This window comes from Perognathus longimembris, chromosome 18 (genome assembly GCF_023159225.1).
Source record: "Perognathus longimembris pacificus isolate PPM17 chromosome 18, ASM2315922v1, whole genome shotgun sequence".
Classification (NCBI taxonomy): Eukaryota; Metazoa; Chordata; class Mammalia; order Rodentia; family Heteromyidae; genus Perognathus; species Perognathus longimembris.
Genome location: NC_063178.1, coordinates 11,637,631 through 11,655,538, shown reverse-complemented (window position 1 = coordinate 11,655,538; position 17,908 = coordinate 11,637,631). Strand labels below are relative to the sequence as shown.

Sequence of the window (17,908 nt, the reverse complement as noted above, 5' to 3'; positions counted from 1 at the left end):
GACTGACATACTACCCCATGAGCCATAGCTCTACTTCTGGCTTTTTGGAGGTTCATTGGTAATAAGAGGCTCATAGACTTTGCTGCCAGGCTGGCTTTGAACCTTGATCCTCCTATCTCAGCCTCCAAAGCAGCTAGGATTACAGGGATGAGCCACCAGGGCCCAGCTTGAAGTTTTCATTTTCTGCGAAGCCACAGATCATTCTGGCTATTATTCTTCATCCTATCTTTTTTATTTTTTCCCCAGTCCTTGGCTGAAAGCTACTGAATATTGAAACAAGTATATGGAGGAAACTAGAGGAGGCTATCTCTCTAAGATTAGCATTGACAGTCTGCAAAGAAAGCAGTCCTTGTGGAGGACTTACAAGATTTGGGGTTTGGGTTCCTCCTTCCAGTCACATTGCTGCTCGTTTGTGAAAAACTGCTCCACTTGTAAAGTTAACCACCTATTAGTGAGTAAGAGCTATTCCCACTAATTGGCGGAGTCGTGGGAAACACAGCATAGTTAGAAGCTGGAGTAATGGTCCAGGTGCCCTTCACGTCTATGTCTGGCTCCTTTGCTAGGGTATGTGGCCCTGGGCAGTTTTTCCCTCGTGACTCTTGGCTTCATGTTCCTCCTTGAGAAAATTTCCTCTTCACTCTTCTTGGAGGAAGTTAAATGATCAACAAAATGCTATATCCAGAGCTTTATAAAAAGATGCCCTAGATGAAGTACTCTAGAAAGGCCTTGATTTAATAGGTATTAATTACTACATCCTTTATTGATAGAACTGCACAGTTGAGCTTTTAATTAGCTACTTGAGCGTAATTGGCCACAGGAGTTACACAAAATCCTAAGGGAACCGGCTCAGTCTGGTGTGTTTCTCTGTAGAGTCACAAATACCAATGACATCCTTGTGTGGTGGCAGGCTCACCATGGCAGGGACCCTGTAGCCAAACCCAGGAATCTTCTGTGGAGTGGCTCAAGTGCTGAAGGTCTGTCCCAAAGCCAGCCCAGTCCGATCCCATTGCATCCTATTCACAGGAGAGATGAATGGGGCACCACTGGCTCACGCCTATAATCCTAGCTACTCAGGAGGCTGAGGTTCAAAGCCAGCCGGAGCAGGAAAGTCCATGAGTCTCTTATTTCCAGTTAACCACCAAAAAGCTACTTACTCATTTGCCTGTTTCATTTGCAAATAATAATAATTTACTCTTAAAGCAGACATCATGTCCTGCGCCCTGTTAGACACGCTTCTGCCAACAGTACATCATGCTAGGGACAGGCCTGGGAAGCAGGAGGCAGAGGTCACCGGCCTGAGCAGCAGCCAGAGGCCCACACACTCCCAGGAAAGCCTCCGTGGCTGCGGCTCAGCAAGACCAGATGGGCCCTTTGGCAGGCACACCGATTTCCACGCAGCTCACCATCAGGGACCACTTAGAGCGAAGGCTTGGGTTTGTGTTTTATTTTGCCAGGAGCCAGGGAAGGAGGCGTTGCCAGGGAACCCACCCCCTGAGCACTGGGCTCGGGGCTCTTTATCAGGAGGGGAGGGGGGCTTCAAAGGAAATGCACACATGGGTGTTTTTTTTTCTCCTACACACCTATGCCACGTGCCAGGTGTGGCAGGAGAGGCCAGCCTCCCTGGGTGTCTGCTCATAGAAGGAAGAGTAGGCCAGTAACATCCCCACCCCCGATGCTGCCCACCCCGTGTAAAATTCAAACGCAGGGCCAGTTCATGCAAACATATTTAGATTTTCCAAGATGGCAGCAGACAAACACAGGGTGTTTCTGAGTGACGGGCCATGGGTCCCCTACTGGTGATGATTTGTCCTATGCAACTGCACTTTGCTTGGTCAAAGTTTGTACAAGCACCAGCTGACACCCCTTTCTTCAGATCTAAAGAGGAGAAAGCATGGGGTGGAAGAATAAATCTTCATACTCACATAGAGATTTCCAACGTGTATGTTATCTAATTTAACTGTTAAGCTCAAGTTAAGACTGAATTAAATTAATTACATGCCTGTAATCCTAAACTACTCAGGAGGCTGAAATCCGAGGATTGCAGTTCGAAGCCAGCCTGAGTAGGAAAGTCCATGAAATTCTTATTTCTAGTGTGGCTCAAGTGATATACTGTCAGCCTTGATCAAAAAAGCTAAGGGACAGTGCCCTGGCCCCGAGTTCAAGTCCCAGGATGGGTACAAAGACTGAGACTGAGTTAAGAAATGTAAGGACAATGTCTTTGCTTATTCTGGAGTTATTATTTGCCAGGAAGAAGAGCAAGCAACCAGGAATGATAGTGTTGTGTGAAGCTGTTGAGTGTTAACGCCAGTATGAGCAAAGGGTCTGCTGCTGCTACAATCCTCCTTAGCAGGCCATGATTGTGCTTGCACAAATGGGAACTCTGAGGCTAACAGGACCGCTGCCACACTTCTCCCAAGAGCCAGCAACTTGGAAGCAGCAAGCCCTGATTCAAGCAGATATAGTCAGGCGTTGGAGCTCTAGCGCCTGGCCACACGTGACCTGTAAGACATGAGGCTGGCATCCTGGGGCCTCTTGGCGCCAGTGTTTATATGGCTGGGTCAAATACCTGGCAATCAGGATCAGAGAGGAAGTTGGGGTGCTTCCATGGAAAGATGGGTGCATAGATGAGCATCCATCTAAGGGAGCCAGAGACGCAAGGCCATGTATTAGAGGAGCAAACCCTCTTAGGGGGACCGTGGACACGAAGCTGTCTGTGCAGGGCTTTGAATCATTTGTTCTCAACACCGCTCCTCCTTGGAACTGACCTTTAGCCAGGGGCTCACAGCTGTAACCCAGCTACTCAGGAGGCTAAGATCTGAGGATGGAAGTTCAAAGCCGGCCTGGGCAGCAAGGTCAGTGAGACTCTTTATCTCCAATTAACCACCAAAAACAGCCAAAAGGGGAGCTGTGGCTTGTGAGGTAAAATGTTAGTCTTGAACACAAATGTTCAGGGACAGTGCCCAGGGCCTCAGTCCAAGTCCCAAAGATTGGCAAAACATAAAAATAAAAACAAAAATTAGAGAAGTTTCTTCCTCCTTTGGAGTGAACTGCACTTGAAATTATGGACAAAAGAAGTTGCTCTACAAGGAAAGACAGCAGATGCCCTGCTTCCCTGGTACTCATGCAGGCAAACTAATTTTAAATTGCAGCAGGACAACTTTGAAGACAAAGGGATGTAGCCACTCTAGAAACCAGTAGTTGTTGTTGTTTTCCCATCCCATCCCAGCTTTACATCGATGGTAAATCTGTTGACCAAGTATTGACTGCCAGTACTCTGGGCCTGGACAAATGAGATTGCTAGAAGCTGGGCCCTGTGGCTTATACCTGCAATCCCAGTTACTTAAAGAGTAACTGGTCAGGAGGATTATGGCTCAAGGGCAGCCCTGGGCAAAAAGTTATCAAGACCTCCTGTCACCCACTAAGCCAGATGTAGTGGTTCTTTGTGTCATCCCAGCTACTCCAGAGATGGAGATAGGGAGAATCATGGTCTGCGGCCTGTCATGGTCAACAAATACGAGACTCTATTTTAAAAATTAACTGAAGTAAAATGGGGCTGGGGGCATGGCTCTAGTTTAGCTCCGGATATGAGAGAGAGAAAGAGACAGAGACAGAGAGACAAGAGAGAGAGGGTGAGGAAGAGGAGGGAGAGAGAAAGGGGGGAAGAGAGAGAGAGGGGAGGAAGGGAGAGAGGAGAAGGTGGAGGAGGAAGAGAAGGAAAGGAAAGAAGGCAGGGAAGAAGGGAAGGAGGGAGGAGCAAGAGGAAGGGAGAGGAAGGAGAAGAGTGGATGAGCCCCCTGGGAAGTGGTCTTCCCGTCTGTCTGGTAGAGGAAGCATGGACCGACTGGTCTGGAGAGGGTCTGAGCCTCCCACCTCAGGACGATAGATGGGTCCCTGAAGAAGCCCCGGATCTCAGGGGTTGGAGCGAGGAGCCCCCCGGGGGGAGGGTCAGCCACTCCCAGGGGAAGTCCCCTCGGGGATGCAACCTCCATCCCTGCGGAGACGGACGCGAGAGCCCCCGCGCCCGGGTCCCCCCCGGCCCCGTCTCGGTCCTCCCGGGACGTCCCCGGCGGGCTGGACGGCTTTCACTTTCTCCCGGCCCGGGGACGCCCCGAGCCGCGGGGACGCCCGTGGCAACTCCAGTTTGCAGCTGCTTCCCCGCCGCGCGGCGCCGGCCCAGCGGCCGCCCGGGGGCCGCGGATCCGGGTGTGGGTCTCGGACACGGCTCTGGCCACGGAACGCTGGCTTCTCTTTGTGCTGCACAAAGCCAGGGCACGCGGGGCGGGCGCGCGTACCGAGCGCGGACGGCCGGGCGGTGGGCGGGGGGGGGGTGGTATGGAGTTGCCGGGACCCCCGCCCCCCCCCTCCGGCCCTCCGCCCCCGCCGGCAGCCTCCGCCCCGCGCCTGTGATTGCGTCCCGGGGCTCTGGCACGTTAGCGGCAGGAAGTGGAGTCCCCGATGGGAGGCTGGGAATTTGACCGCCCGCCCGGTTCAGCGCTTGAGGGGAGGAAGCGCCGCGCAGCGCAGCGGCACGGCCCGGGCTCCGCGCGCGGGCGCTCCGAGGGCCCCCGCCCGGTGAGGGAGGGCGCCCGGCGCCCGGCCCTCCCCCTCCCCCTCCTCCCCTCCCCCCCTCCTTGGAGGGAAAAGTCCGCCGAGCTGGGAACTGTCTTAGACCACGCAACAAAGGCGAGCCGGAGGAGGACAACTTGCAAACGAACTTGTTCCGTTCCCTTTAAGGGATCCGCAGGGAAACCCACACCCACGTGGCCTGGGGTTTCCAGCCGGAGCTGCTGAGTGCGCGTGGGAGTGTGTGCGGGAGTGTGTGCGCGCGTGTGTGGACCCCTCCAGCGAGCGGCACCGTCCCCGCGGTGAGGCGGAACCCGCCCGCGGTGGGGAGTGGAGCGGCCCCGGGCCCCGCCGGTGAATTGAACCTCCCTTCTTCTCCGTCCAGATATTCCAGTGGAGACAGTTGGAAAACCTGTATTTCAGGGAAAAGAAGTTTTCAGTGGAAGTTCATGACCCCCGCAGGTAAGCTGGAAACGTCGTGGATGGGATGGTTATCCTGTGCTGTCAGGGGCCCGGTGTTCAATTGGAGGGGAGGATGGAGGGGTGGGGGGTGAGAGGGAGAGGATGGGGAATCTTGGAGAACAGGGTTCAAGTCAGAGGGTAAAGGTTTCTGTGGATACACGCAGTGTGTGTGTGTGTGTGTGTGTGTGTGTGTGTGTGTGTGTGTGTGTGTGACTAGCTATTCCAGACCCTGGCTTCATCTCACTTGCTCTCTGCATGTGTCTGTCTTGCATGCCTGGGCATCAAGAGACAATCTCAGTGGCTCTTTGGAACAAACACCAAGTTAGACGGGGCAGTGGCTAAGTCCCTCTGGGAAGCTGTCCCAGAGAACTGGCCAAAAAAGCTTGCTCATGCAGAGCCGCTGAGAGTAGGAGAGTATTTCAAGCAGGACAGTTGACACTAGAAGGAATCTGTCACTAAAGCCATTGTTTTCGTCTGGCAGCTGTACTCGTAGGATGTAAACGTGGTGACTGCATGTACAGATGCACAATTGTTTTTCCCTCCAGAGAACACGGGGTGAAAAAATCCGTGCTTCAAGTCAGATGCCAGACAATAAGTTTGGAATGCGGCGTGGGGCGTGGAAGGGGTCTCCGGGCAGCGTTTGCCCTCTGCTTTTCCTCTTTGTCTGCTGGCAGGCCCAAAGCAGCCTCAGAGTGACTGAAAAGCAGGCTGACACCTGAGAAGGAGGGAGAAGCGGCTTGGCAGAGTAGCCTAGGGGGACAGCCCAAAGTTCTGCCGCTCCAGAAAATCCAAGATGGACCTTTAGGGATGGGTGATAGATACACAACTGCAGTCTGGCACTAATGTCACTGCATTCGTGGCTCTGATTCTATGAGACACGCTGCCATGCCTCCCAGGGAGCGCTGGGGGCTGAGAGACTCTTCAGCCCCATGACAGGGCTGAGGTGTAGGGCGGCTGCCTGGGTTCCTGCAGCTGGTGATAACTCCTGGGGATGGGGTACAGCCAACCTCACCCTGTAATCTACACGGAACAGCTTCTCTAGTAGGTGACAGTTTAGCCCTGCCCCACAGTACCTGTGGGGCTAGTGACTGGAGAACATTCTAGAGCATACCTGTGTCTGCAGTGGGTACAAGCAGGATCCCTGAACAGAAGGACAGCTAGTGGTTCTCAGGGTCCTGCCGAATCTGCACAGCCCCAGGGGGCGGGGGGGGGGGGGGAACGCCAAGAATGACTCAGCCAACAAGAAACTCGGGGCTGTTTTTCCAGGTGAACTCTGTCATAGCAGATTCTTTGGTGTGTGAGAGGAGGGGACAAAAAAATCTAAAAGTGACATCAATTCCACACAGTGGGTCAGATGCAGAAGGGGACGCTTGCCAGAGAAAATTTAATAAATATAAACATATATATGTGTATATATATATATATATGATTATCTAGGAACTAGGTATAGGGAAATGCACAGATTCTCTGTGCTTGTCCTCTGATGGGAATTCTGTTCACTCAGAAGCAACTTGGGCAAACCCTTTAAACCTCTGTGTGTTTGTGTCTGTGTGTCTGTGTCTGTGTCTGTGTTTGTGTGCATGCACCCATGCACTCTGTATTATCACCCCTATCAGCAATGCAGTATAAATTCCCTTCCTTTCCCTAAGATCCAGAGATAGAGAAAAGAATCCAACCTCAAACATTACCACTAACTGGGCTTTTCGCTTATTAAAACAACAGGAATCTATTCCATATGTTGGTGGAAGCTTCTGTTTGGACATTGGGCTTGTTGTGGTAGGACATGGGGTACCGGTCTTCTTCCTTGAAGAACTTACAGCAGAGTTAGGGCAACAGGTAGATGGAACTGACACTTTGGGGGGGGGGGGGAGTTGAGGGACCCTCTGTAGACACCAGTCCAAACACCTTACACACATTCCTTCAGTGGTCCTACTGCTATTTCTGCTCTACATGTGGGAAATGGAGGCAAAGGAGATATAGTCACCCACTCTAGATTGTAAACAGCTAGCACACAGTACAGGGAGGACTTGAACCCAGAAGTCTGAGGCCTTAACACATGGACTCTACTGCCCCACTCTAACTCAAGGCAGACTGCCAGATCACCTAAACCCTAAGTGCTGGTAAGCGCAGATGCCAAAGGAAGACCAGCTGCTCCAGAGGGGCTTCCTGAGGAGAAGATCTGAGCTGAACCTCAAAGGGTAACCAGGATTACAGCCAGGATGTGGGCTGGAAGGCAGCTAAGGACGCCAGGCAGGAATGTCCTTCCTCATCGGTAGTCCCAAAGCAGGCAAGAGGAGAGGCCCACAGGTGGCGGGCTGAGCTTGGAGCATGGCCAGCCCAAGGCCCCGCTCATGGTCCAGGGGAGTTTTTTTTAATGTGGCCTTGGTCTCCCCGTGGCTGCTTGTGTATTGGGAACAGGGAGGTTCCTTGAGTTGACTTTGCCTTGGTGTTGACTTTGCCATGGGTTCAAGGTCAGCTCCTCCTCCAAGCCAGCAAGGGAGTGCCTAGCTGGGAAGTGCCAGGTGGAATCATGGAATGATGTCGTTGGTGGGAGCCTGCAATGACAGAAATATCACTCAGGGCCAAGGGTGCGTCTGAGTGCCCCCTGGGGCCTCAGAGGTGCAGTGGACTGGATCCTTCTACACAGCCCATGTCTCCTGACCTACCTCCCTTTCTGCCATTCTCTGAGCTGGGCAAACCCTATTTCCTTTCCAAGATGTGGGAACCATAGGAAAGCCAGGGGGGTGGGGAGAGCCTGACAGTGGAGATGAATCGAGAAGATAAATCACTAATGGAGCCGGAGAAAAGCCTGGGAGTGTCTGATTTAGATACTTGAGTGGAGCCTCCTCAGACCTGATGAGCCATTTAGCTTTTGCTCTCTTGTATTACCTAAAAGCCACAACATCCAGCATTTACCCCATCCTCACCTCCCTCTTTATAAGTCCTTTCCTTAAATCTACTTTAGCTTTTCTGGAAAACATATATGTATTTATCCCCAACTCTAGCAGTTGTCCTAGAAACCAAAGTATACCTCAGGTCACAATTTTTCGAAATTGCAGAGACCTGGTAGGGAAGGGAGAAGTCCTCCTGGCTCCCCCTCCCCTCCTCCCACCCCCATTCTACTCTTTGCCACTGTACGGCTCTTTTCCTTAGCTTTTGTTTGAACTGAAGGGAGGAAAACCCTGCTTGTGTCAGATTTCTGATCACCAGGTTTGGATTTCTTCTTAGAAGTGGGTATGAAGAAGCAGGAAGTGCTTTAAGTTTAGGCAAGGGAAGAGATTTGAGGGGAAAAAAATGCTACTATTCATAAATCTTCATGGTTCCTTATATATCTTCATCTTGAAACTACACGTCTTCTTTTCTTCCTCTTCTTCCTGTGTGGGTATTGGGGCTTGAACTCAAAGGCTTGGGCACCATCCCTTAGCTTTTTCTGCTTAAGCTTGGTACTCTACCACTTGAGCCACACTCCCACTTCCTGTTGTTTGTTTGTTTGTTTGCTTTTGCTGGCTAATTGGAGATTAGACTCTTGCATTTGTCTCACTAGGACGGCTTTGAGCTGAGATCCTCAGATCTCAACCTCTTGAGTAGCTAGGATTACAGGCGTGAGCCACTGGCACCTAGCATGCACCTTTCTTTTGATATAGAGATCAAATACGCAGACCCACACAACCTGCATCTGTCTCTCTCACACAAACTCTCTCTCTCACACACACACACACACACACACACACACACACGCCAGCACACATTCTCAGGTTTCATTTGTTCACAGATTTTTATCTCTTAATCATATAAAATATACTTCACTGAGAATATGACCACACGGTTCCTTTTCTCCAAACCCCCATTAACGTGTGAATTATGTTGAGAACGGGTTTTGTTTTCATTTTAAAACTCTTGAGTGCACCTCTCTACTCCATCCCTGTGCACTCTGATTAGGAGTATAAATATCTACCCAGTGGATCAGCTCCTTTCTCTGCCTTCCTCCTTCCTTCTCTCTCTCTCTGTCTCTCTGTCTCTCTCTCTGTCTCTCTCTCTGTCTGTCTCTCTCTCTCTCTCTCTGAGCCTCCTTGCCCTCTGTATATACTTAGTGGAGTGTTGAGTTAGAGTGATGTAGGAAGTCAGTTATCTTCAGATGCTGCGATCTGTGGTCCCCAGAAAGAATCCCGCTCCTCTTCACCGTAGGCAGCGTTTGTTTACCTGTTGTGTAAAGAGCTTCTGGCCTCTCCGAGGTTTGCCTTAGCCCAAGGGAGGAGCTGAAGATCAGGAAGTCCCCCAACCTACAATCATCTGTCTTCTCCCAGACCAGGAAGAAGCTTACAGAATCTGAACCCTAGGCAATCAGTTTCTCTACACAACCTGTGCCTGTGTGCCTGAATCTGTGTGTGTGAGTAGGTGTGTGTGTGCACACATGTGCACGTGTGCACATCTGTGTTTGTGCATGAGTTCCCCTGTCCCCTTTATACCGGGGCTTTTCGGACCCCATGGTTCTCATGTGAAAGCTATTGGATGAGCAACTTGTCCCCCTCTGATCAAGATAGAAACTAGTGACTCTTGCTTTCCCAGGGCTTCGGTGACCCGGAGGACCTTCGGACACAGTGGCATTGCAGTACACACGTGGTATGCGTGCCCGGCATTGATCAAGTCCATTTGGGCAATGGCAATTAGCCAGCACCAGTTCTATCTGGACAGAAAGCAGAGTAAGGTAAGTGCGCAGACTTGGGAGCTGGCCTGGGGGCAGGAGTTTAGGGGTGGGAATTGGATGGGTGAGGAGGGAGGAGCCCTGTCTTTGGCCTGAGTCTTGTACAGGTAGGCACTTGCCTCTTGGAGCTTGCAGGTGGGAGGGAAAAGACCGATTCCTCTTTAAGAGAGGGCAAGTTCACTGCTACCTGGTCAGAGGCTCTGGCTCAGCTATTATCATGGCTACTCAAGCCACAAGCCCCAGGCAGGCAGAGCCCAGGGACAGCATTCCCAGCATGCTTTGGGAACCTAAGACTTCTCTGAGGAGCAGACCTTGGAGTTCTTCTTGGTTAAACACTGGGATATTGTTTTATTTGTGAACAAAAAGAAATAATTTTTTTTTAAAAAAAGAGGGAACTATTCTCAACTCATAGACACCATTAACCTGTTTAGGGTAATTGCTATGAAAACCCTCCAGGCTTTTCCAACTGCCAACTTCATTTCTAAAAATGCAAAACTGGAAAAGCAAAAGCAAAAAAGAAAAAAAACCCACGGGTAGCAGCGCTGTTTCCCTCCCATAGAGCCAGAGCCTGAGGCATTGGGAAAGAGCCATCAGTCCGGGAAGATTCACCTACCGCCCCCAGCCCAGACACAGGGCTGTGTTTGCGGGTGGGTGGGAGAATGACGTGTCCCTGGTTCACACAGGCCTTATGTCAACACTCAGCCCCCCTTCCTCCACCTGGCCCCCCTCCCCTCCTCCCGGCCCCCTGTAGGCCACTCCCACTCAGGTGAAGGGCTCTGAGCTGGTCCCAGGATCCTGCAGCCTTGGCCCTTTCTCTCCCCTTGGGTGAGGTCTCAGGAGCTGGCTGAGACCCCTGTGGTTACTGCGCCAAGGCCAGTAGATCAGTGCCCTCTTGGGCTCGTTCTCTTCCGACTTGTTTTCCTTTGTTATGGGCTTTTCTTTTTCTTGGAGGGAGTTGGGGTTGTGTAGGGGCAGGGGATAAGAAGTAAAGAGCCGGAGAGGATGAGAGGAAGAAATGGCTCCCCCCCCCCCGCCCCCCGCCCCGCCGTCTCAGTGGCAATCACTAGCTCCTTTTCAAATGCTGTTTCCTGTTCTAAGTCTTCTTCCTGATTGCTTTTTTCTTGGGGGGGGGGTGTCACTTTCCTGGGGTGACTGTCCAAGGGGGAGTATTTTAGTGGTTAATTATGGGAATATCTGTAACTCTCCTGGTGGTTGATGGGCCCTTACACAGAAATGTGAAGCTCAGTTAGATGGAAAGAAACAGGGCCAAAGAGTTTGGCTCATGCTGGATGTTGAGGCCGTCAGTGGGGCCAGCTCTGTGCTCTCCGGGCTGAGAGCCGGAGGTCGCCGCCTACAGCAGTTGATTCACCCCATGTGTGGTTCGGCCACGGGTGGCAAAGAGTGAAGGGTTGGGAAAAAGGCCTGAACCCCACTTCCAGAACCTCCTGAAAACACACACATACACACACACACACACACACACACACACACACACACACACACACACACACACACACACACACACACACACACCCCAGAGTCTGGAAAGGAGAGAAAATACATAGCACATTTCAAGGGTCCATTCTCTGTTTTGGTTTTCTGCAGCAGTGTGCCCTGGCTGTCTGACACAACCTGTTCTCGGGGTCCTTTAACCCCACTCTCAAACATGGCCCTGTCCCGTATGTACATGGGCAGCACCGCCCAGAGTGGGCTTCAGGGTAGGCTGCTACCACAGCAAGCGAACCTCAGGATGAAATAATCGCCGATCGCTTATTAACAAACAAGAAGCATCTTTTAAGAAATAACATCAAATGCCTATAGCATTGAGATCTCCGATATCCCTTTCAGTACCCTGAGGGACAAAAGAAAAGTCCCATATTACCAGGAGGAATAGAAGTTCCCCCCAGAAATCCTTGCATGGTCAAGAAGGTTCTGGAACTCTTGCATTTCTCCTAGAAACCAGCTCCTCAACCCCAAAGACTAAATGAGGGCCAAGTTTCCTCACTTGAATGTTAGACAGCTCTGTTTTCCAGCGCCATGACCTTTGACTGATTTTGTGTATGTGTGCCCACACCTATATATTCACCAATCCTGGGGCTTGAATTCAGGGCCTGAGTGCTGTCCCTGAACTGTTTTGCTCAGGGCTAGTGCTCTAATACTTGAGCCACAGCTCCAACTCTTTTGGTAACTAATTGGAATTAAGAGACTCACAGACTTTCCTGCCCAAGCTGGCTTCACGCTGTGATCCTCAAGTCTCAGCCTCCTGAGAAGCTAGGATAACAGATGTGAGCCACCAACACCTTTGAGCAGGTCTTTTATATGTGCATGTTTGTTTTCCCCAATTAGAGAACAGGAAAGGAAACATCTGGCCTAAATTAGTAGCTGGACAAATGACACAATGTTTGTGAAATTGCTTTAGGAACGATGTGTTGTCTTTTATTAACACCCTCATTAGTCTAACTTACTGTACTCTGACCAAGAGAGGATGCTTGCTTCCAGTTTAAATTCTCTAAACGGGCCCCAAATTACATCAGAGATGATGACATTAATTCCTTGTAGGAATTACATTCTAACACCTTTCGTTTCTGGAACTTCAGCTCTAGTGGGTCGCCTGGTTTCTGAGTGAATGATGGCCGACAGGCCTGAGATGGAAAAAAAAAAAAAAAAAAACTCTGAATATTTCTGGACAGCCCGTGTGGGCTGGCATCTTGGCTTGGCTTCACACTCTACTGTATGGGATGGTGCCAGCCATTCCTTTCTCTGAAGCGCTTCAGCGAAGCTCAGGCCTCCCAAGTGATGTTTATCAACACCAGAGACAAGTGTGGTCTAGTGGCTTGAGTCAGCCAAGGCCGGGGGCCACCAAGACAGCGCATGTGCTGGGCTGAGATTCAGGTCACCAAAAATCATTTAGGAAAACTTTCTCTCCTTCTCCCTGTCCCGCGCCCTCTCCTCCACCCCCTGCTCATCATCTCCCTACATGTATACATCAAGAGAGCTTTCCACTATCAAACATCAAAGGCAGAGTGGAAGGGAGGCTGACCGGTTTCCTGCGGTGCATCCCGTAGGAGAGGCGATGTCGTCACTAATGATAATTGGTAACTTATATACACTGACCCCCAAGATCAGAAATCTTGTCAGCAGCATCCCAGCAACTTCTGCAGCGCAGAGCCAAGAAATGTTTGTAAGACTTTAGAGGCAAATGTTTGAAAGCTTAACTTGTTTAGAGATATCGGACGCTTTTTCCTTTAAACTCAGAGTGGAGCCTGAGTTTCAAAGCTCCTCCCTTAATCTTTCTAAGTCTGCTTTATCTTTTCTTTTTCTCCCTTTTCCCCAATCCAGTCAGCTAGTCTTCATCCCATCTAGAATCAGAAGAAGAGTTACAAACATGATAAGGAAAATAAATCCTGGCTTACAGAATCATCAGTGACAAGATGATATTTAAGGACAAGACTTGCAAAGCAAGACATTCAGAAGTTTAGGGTTCTACCCTAAATTCATTTGGGTTAGTCTAGAGATTGTCCTTTGCAAAGAGAGAATCTCCCGGACAGTGTTCATTTTCTTCTTGCTTCTCTCCCTCTACAGAGTCCGCTGAATCATTATGATAGTTCCATTCCAGAAATTTCTAGAAACTTCTAAGACTGTAGACTCTCTTAGAAAAAGGTTATCTGTTGTTCCTTCTCCCGTAGTGTTATTTTCTGCCTCTGAGACTAGCATGTAGCAGGATTAAAGGGGGTGGGTTACAGAACTGGTTTTCCATGTGATTAATGAGATCCTTAAAATACCAAGTCAAGCCATCCATCTAACCTTATTTAGCAAATTACTTCCAGGCCCTAGTTTATATCTTAGTCCTATTGCCACAGCTTTGACATATACCATCTAACTTAGACCTTATCCCAACTCTGTGATGTGGGCCTTAAGATCTCTGTATTACAAACAAGAATCTGAAGACCAGAGAGGTCAAGGATTAAAGTCTGACTGTGATTGATTGGAAGGAGTCAGGATTCTAATCTAGGTCTCTCTGACTTCAGGGCTTGGCCCTCACCATGATGCTATATTGGTCCAGGACTTATTATAAGTTATTGCTACATAACTATGCAAGCATGGGCTTCTTTGTATGAAAACGTGAGTCTTGGTAAAGAGTCTTGCAGAAAGAAAGGAAGTAATGGATTGTGCTTGCTCTGCTTGCTTGGAGGATAAAGCACAAGCAGATGGATGTTGTAGATAGGCTGAAAAAGAAAGCCTTTTCCTGCCTTCTGCATCAAGCCCAAATCCTGCAAGGCCTGGCAGCTGAGATTGACTTATGAAGTAGGGGACCCTAACCTGAGGAAGCTGAGCTGCATCTGAAGGCAAGGAGAGGAAGTTGAGGTGAGAAAGAAGACCTTAGCTGAGGAAGGACCGATGGCAAAGAAAGAGTGGAGAAGGAAGACGGTTCATACCAGATAAATACCCCACAAGCCCCAGTGTTTCCTCTGACCAACAAGAGTCTTGTTAACCGGAAGCAAGTGTACGGAGGGCCGGAAGTAGAGGATGGAAGTTGTTGTCCTTCACCGGCACCACAACAACATCAGGCCAGAGGAAGGGCAAGGCCTCTAGGGGCCCCAGCAGCCTCTTCAGGACAAATGAGGGCATCTGGGTGCAAAAGGAAGGCATAAACCATGGGGAGAGGGCAGTGGTGTATGCATCCTTCCATAGTCTGCCTGTTGGGTGCCTTCCCGGTATAGAAGGACCAACCTCTATCAGTCAGGCGAGAGCAGCACAGTAAGTGACTGGATACCTCCATGCTGACCCTCACTTGGGAGCCCCACCCCTGTATGCCACAGCCAAAGGCCCCAGAGAGATGGAAAGAGGAGCAAGTGTGTGGTTTTTGCTATCACTAGAAGTGGTTGGCTGACGTGTGTAGTACACAGGAAAAGTTGATTTCCTGAATAATGACAAGGGAGCAATGCATAGAAGAAATGCAATGTATCTTCACTTTGTGGAGGTGGTAACTGAGGCAGATAGCTTTGCCTTTTAAAAAAAAAAACAACACTTTCAGATACAGAACAATTTTCTGGTTACTCTTACTTGCTGTGACTACTAGCCACATGGAGCCAACTCATCTCCGTACTAAATAGAATTTGATATGAAGACTTTGGAGCACACATTCTGGTATCAAAATAGAAGCAAAGTCCATGTCAGATGCTTTTTGTAGGACCCAAGTATCCAAATCAACAGTTGTTCCAGAGGCTTCTGTCCATATATACCGAGGTTACAGGTGTAGGATGTTGACATCTTATCCTTTGCACTTCCCACAGTCACCAGGCTAACAATTTAAGAGCTTTTTAATCCTTTACAACCTCATTAAAATTTCATGTATTTGTTTCAGAAATCTCTTATGTCATTTAGAAAGCGGAAAATTCCTTTTTAAGCTCAAGATCATTATAGGCACAAGTTGTCATTGATTGCTCTGTGTCAGGTGGAAAAGAGAAGGGAAAGGAGAGGGAGAGGGAGGAAGGATGCCTTATAGGCATTCTGTCTCCCTGACCCATCCCCCCCACCTCCCCAATCCCCACCACCCATCCCCGCCATGTAGGTGGTTGTTTCCCTGGTTTACATATGGGAATAATGAGACCCATGAGATTAAGCCCATGATTCCCACACACATACCCACCCATGCTGAGCTGGGGCTTGAACTCAGGCTCTGGGCACTGTCCTTTAGCTTTGTTCACTCAAGGCTAGCTCTCTGCCACTTGAGCCACAGCTCTTCTACTGGCTTTTTATTGGTTAATTAGAAAGCATCTCAGGGACTTTCCTGCTTGGGTTGGCTTTGAACTGCAATCCTCAGATCTCAGCCTCCAGAGTCTATGCTTACCAAGTGTGAGCCTCTGATAGACTGCCGCCCATGTTTTTGATCAAGCTTTCTTTCTTCCTTCTTTTCTTTCTTTCGTGTGTGTGTGTGTGTGTGTGTGTGTGTGTGTGTGTGTTTTCCTGGGGTATGAACTCAGTGCTTTACCCTAGTGACACTCCCTGGTCGTGTCTTAGTTGTTTTTCAGATCCTATCTCATTCTTTTGCCCAGGCCAACCTCAGACCCCAGGGTCTCCGGCCTCTGGTTCTTAGTAGCTGGGATTATAGGCATGAATCGCTGAGCCCAGCTTGCTCATGCTCTCAAGTACTACCACTGCCTACAAACCCATAGGCAGAAGAATCCCATCGTTTGAGTAACTCCTGTGTGGGCTCTGCTCCCTCAGGGGAGGGTTGGGCCCCAAGGGTGCAGATCTGCTGAACTGTAGGACCAGCAGGCGAGTGCTTTCCGAACCCTCTTGAGATGAATGCTCCTTCCATAACCTGTTCCCCTTTCCACCCCAGTCTAAGATCCATGCGGCACGAAGTCTGAGCGAGATTGCCATCGACCTCACAGAAACGGGGACCCTGAAGACCTCGAAGCTGGCCCACATGGGGAGCAAGGGGAAGATAATCAGCGGCAGCAGTGGAAGCCTGCTCTCCTCAGGTAGGGGCCCCCCTCCTGGGGGAGGTGGGAGGCATCATGTGGACAGGGTCCACCCCAGGGGGAACCCCAGGGTGGTAGAGATAACTGTAGCTCCAAAAGGGAGTTGCTAGAAGGACCCCATGGATGTAAAAGAAAAATGTCTGGAAGTTTCCAAGAGTTAGTGGAGAGGACCTGCACAGCTCTCCGACGTGGGACGAGCTGCTGGGCGCACGGAAATCTCCCACGCGATTCCCAGATCCTTTCAGAACGCCGCCACGGCCATCGGGAATGTCACCTCCAAGGGGAGAAACTGGGGTTCACTGCTGTGTTCTTAAGCAGGGATTTTTTTTTAATCCCTCTCTTTAAGTAGAAGTACAGAAGGATTTCAATTCCAACATGTCAACTTGTGAATATGTGTCTTGATTAATGTCACCCCTTCCATTGGTCTCCCCTCCCCCCCCCCATGAAGCAGGGATTGTACAGGGGCAGGACTAGGGTCCTCTTGCCAAGGGCTTCTTGGGATTTGACAGGTAGAGACTCCCCTCGTCTCTGGGTATGGCAGAACGATAAACACGCTTGTCACCGCGAGTCTGGAGAGGGGGCTCTGCTGTTGACGTCTGTGAGCCTTCGGCGAGTTGGTTTGTCATTAGACGTGGGGACCACAGACGAGGTCTGAGATGTCAGATGGGGCTGGCTTCCAGAGACGATGCCACTTGCTGAAATGACAGGGAGTGGCTCAGGCTCTAGGGAGGGCAAGGAGAGAGGGAACAACGATTGTGTGGAAATAGGACTCCACAGGCCTGGTGGCTAAAGCCAGAAGGACTTGGGTGCTGTAACACTGCCTCTAAGCCAGGAAAACCAAGCAAGGTCTCCATCCCCCCCCCTTTCCAGGGTCATTTAGAACAGCTGCAAACAATAGCAACTCAGAAAGGGAAAAGAGGGGAGGGAGGCAAGCTCAGAGTTTTCTAGGTGGTTTCTTATGTTTGGTCAAGTCTCATGCATTGCTGCATTGCTGCATTGCTGTTGGACACCAAAACGTTCAGCTCCAGGCCCCACGAAACCTGAGCTGCCTCTGCCAGCACGGTGGGGTTCACCCTCACCCCAAGGCTGCCTGGGGACTCCGCTAAAGTGTTTCTGGCCAAAGATCATTCTTTATGAAGGCTGTGAGAGGGATCTCAGCCGAAGTCCTCTTCTTAAGTCAAAGAGAATGAATGCCGTTCAAACCCTAAGACCCCTGCCTGGAATTACAGCCACTCCCAGCGTCCTGCGGAAAGGCAGGGGAGGGAGCCAAAGCCAACACCCTGTTTGTCTTTTAGACAAAACATACAATGGCTTTCCCTTGCCAGCCTTAAAGCTGAGCCTCAGATAAGAGTCTAGGCCTAACAGCTCATTTGCCTTCTATGTTCAGTCCCCGGGAATCTAGCCCCTGGCCACCTGGGCTCTTCTCAGGCTGTAGCAGAGCCATTTGGCAGACTCGGTGGAAAGGAAAGGTGTTGGGCCTCCCCTTCCCTCCCCCCCCCAGGTTCTCTAAGTGTGAGTGAGCCTGAGGACAAGTGGATATTGCCAGCCCAGGGTCTGTACTTGGAAAGCCCCTCTTTTTTGCCAGGGAAAGAGATAAGATCTGGAGGTGAGGGTATGGCCAGATGCAGGTGAGAGTGCTTGACGTTTCCAGTAGGGTCTCTTCTCTTGGGATCCTTGAAATTTTGCAGAATGA

General features: G+C 50.3%; 1 protein-coding gene across 4 annotated transcripts in view; it reads left to right on the top strand.

Annotated features, from left to right (window-relative positions):
* Frmd4a (FERM domain containing 4A) overlaps positions 1-17,908 on the top strand; it is a 273,063-nt gene that overhangs the window by 216,475 nt on the left and 38,680 nt on the right. For all 4 annotated transcript variants that reach the window (XM_048368006.1, XM_048368004.1, XM_048368008.1 and 1 more), the window contains exons 12-14: positions 4,949-5,025; positions 9,592-9,730; positions 16,074-16,215. In XM_048368006.1, coding sequence (XP_048223963.1) covers positions 4,949-5,025; positions 9,592-9,730; positions 16,074-16,215 — 358 coding nt within the window. The remainder of the gene's footprint in view (positions 1-4,948; positions 5,026-9,591; positions 9,731-16,073; positions 16,216-17,908) is intronic.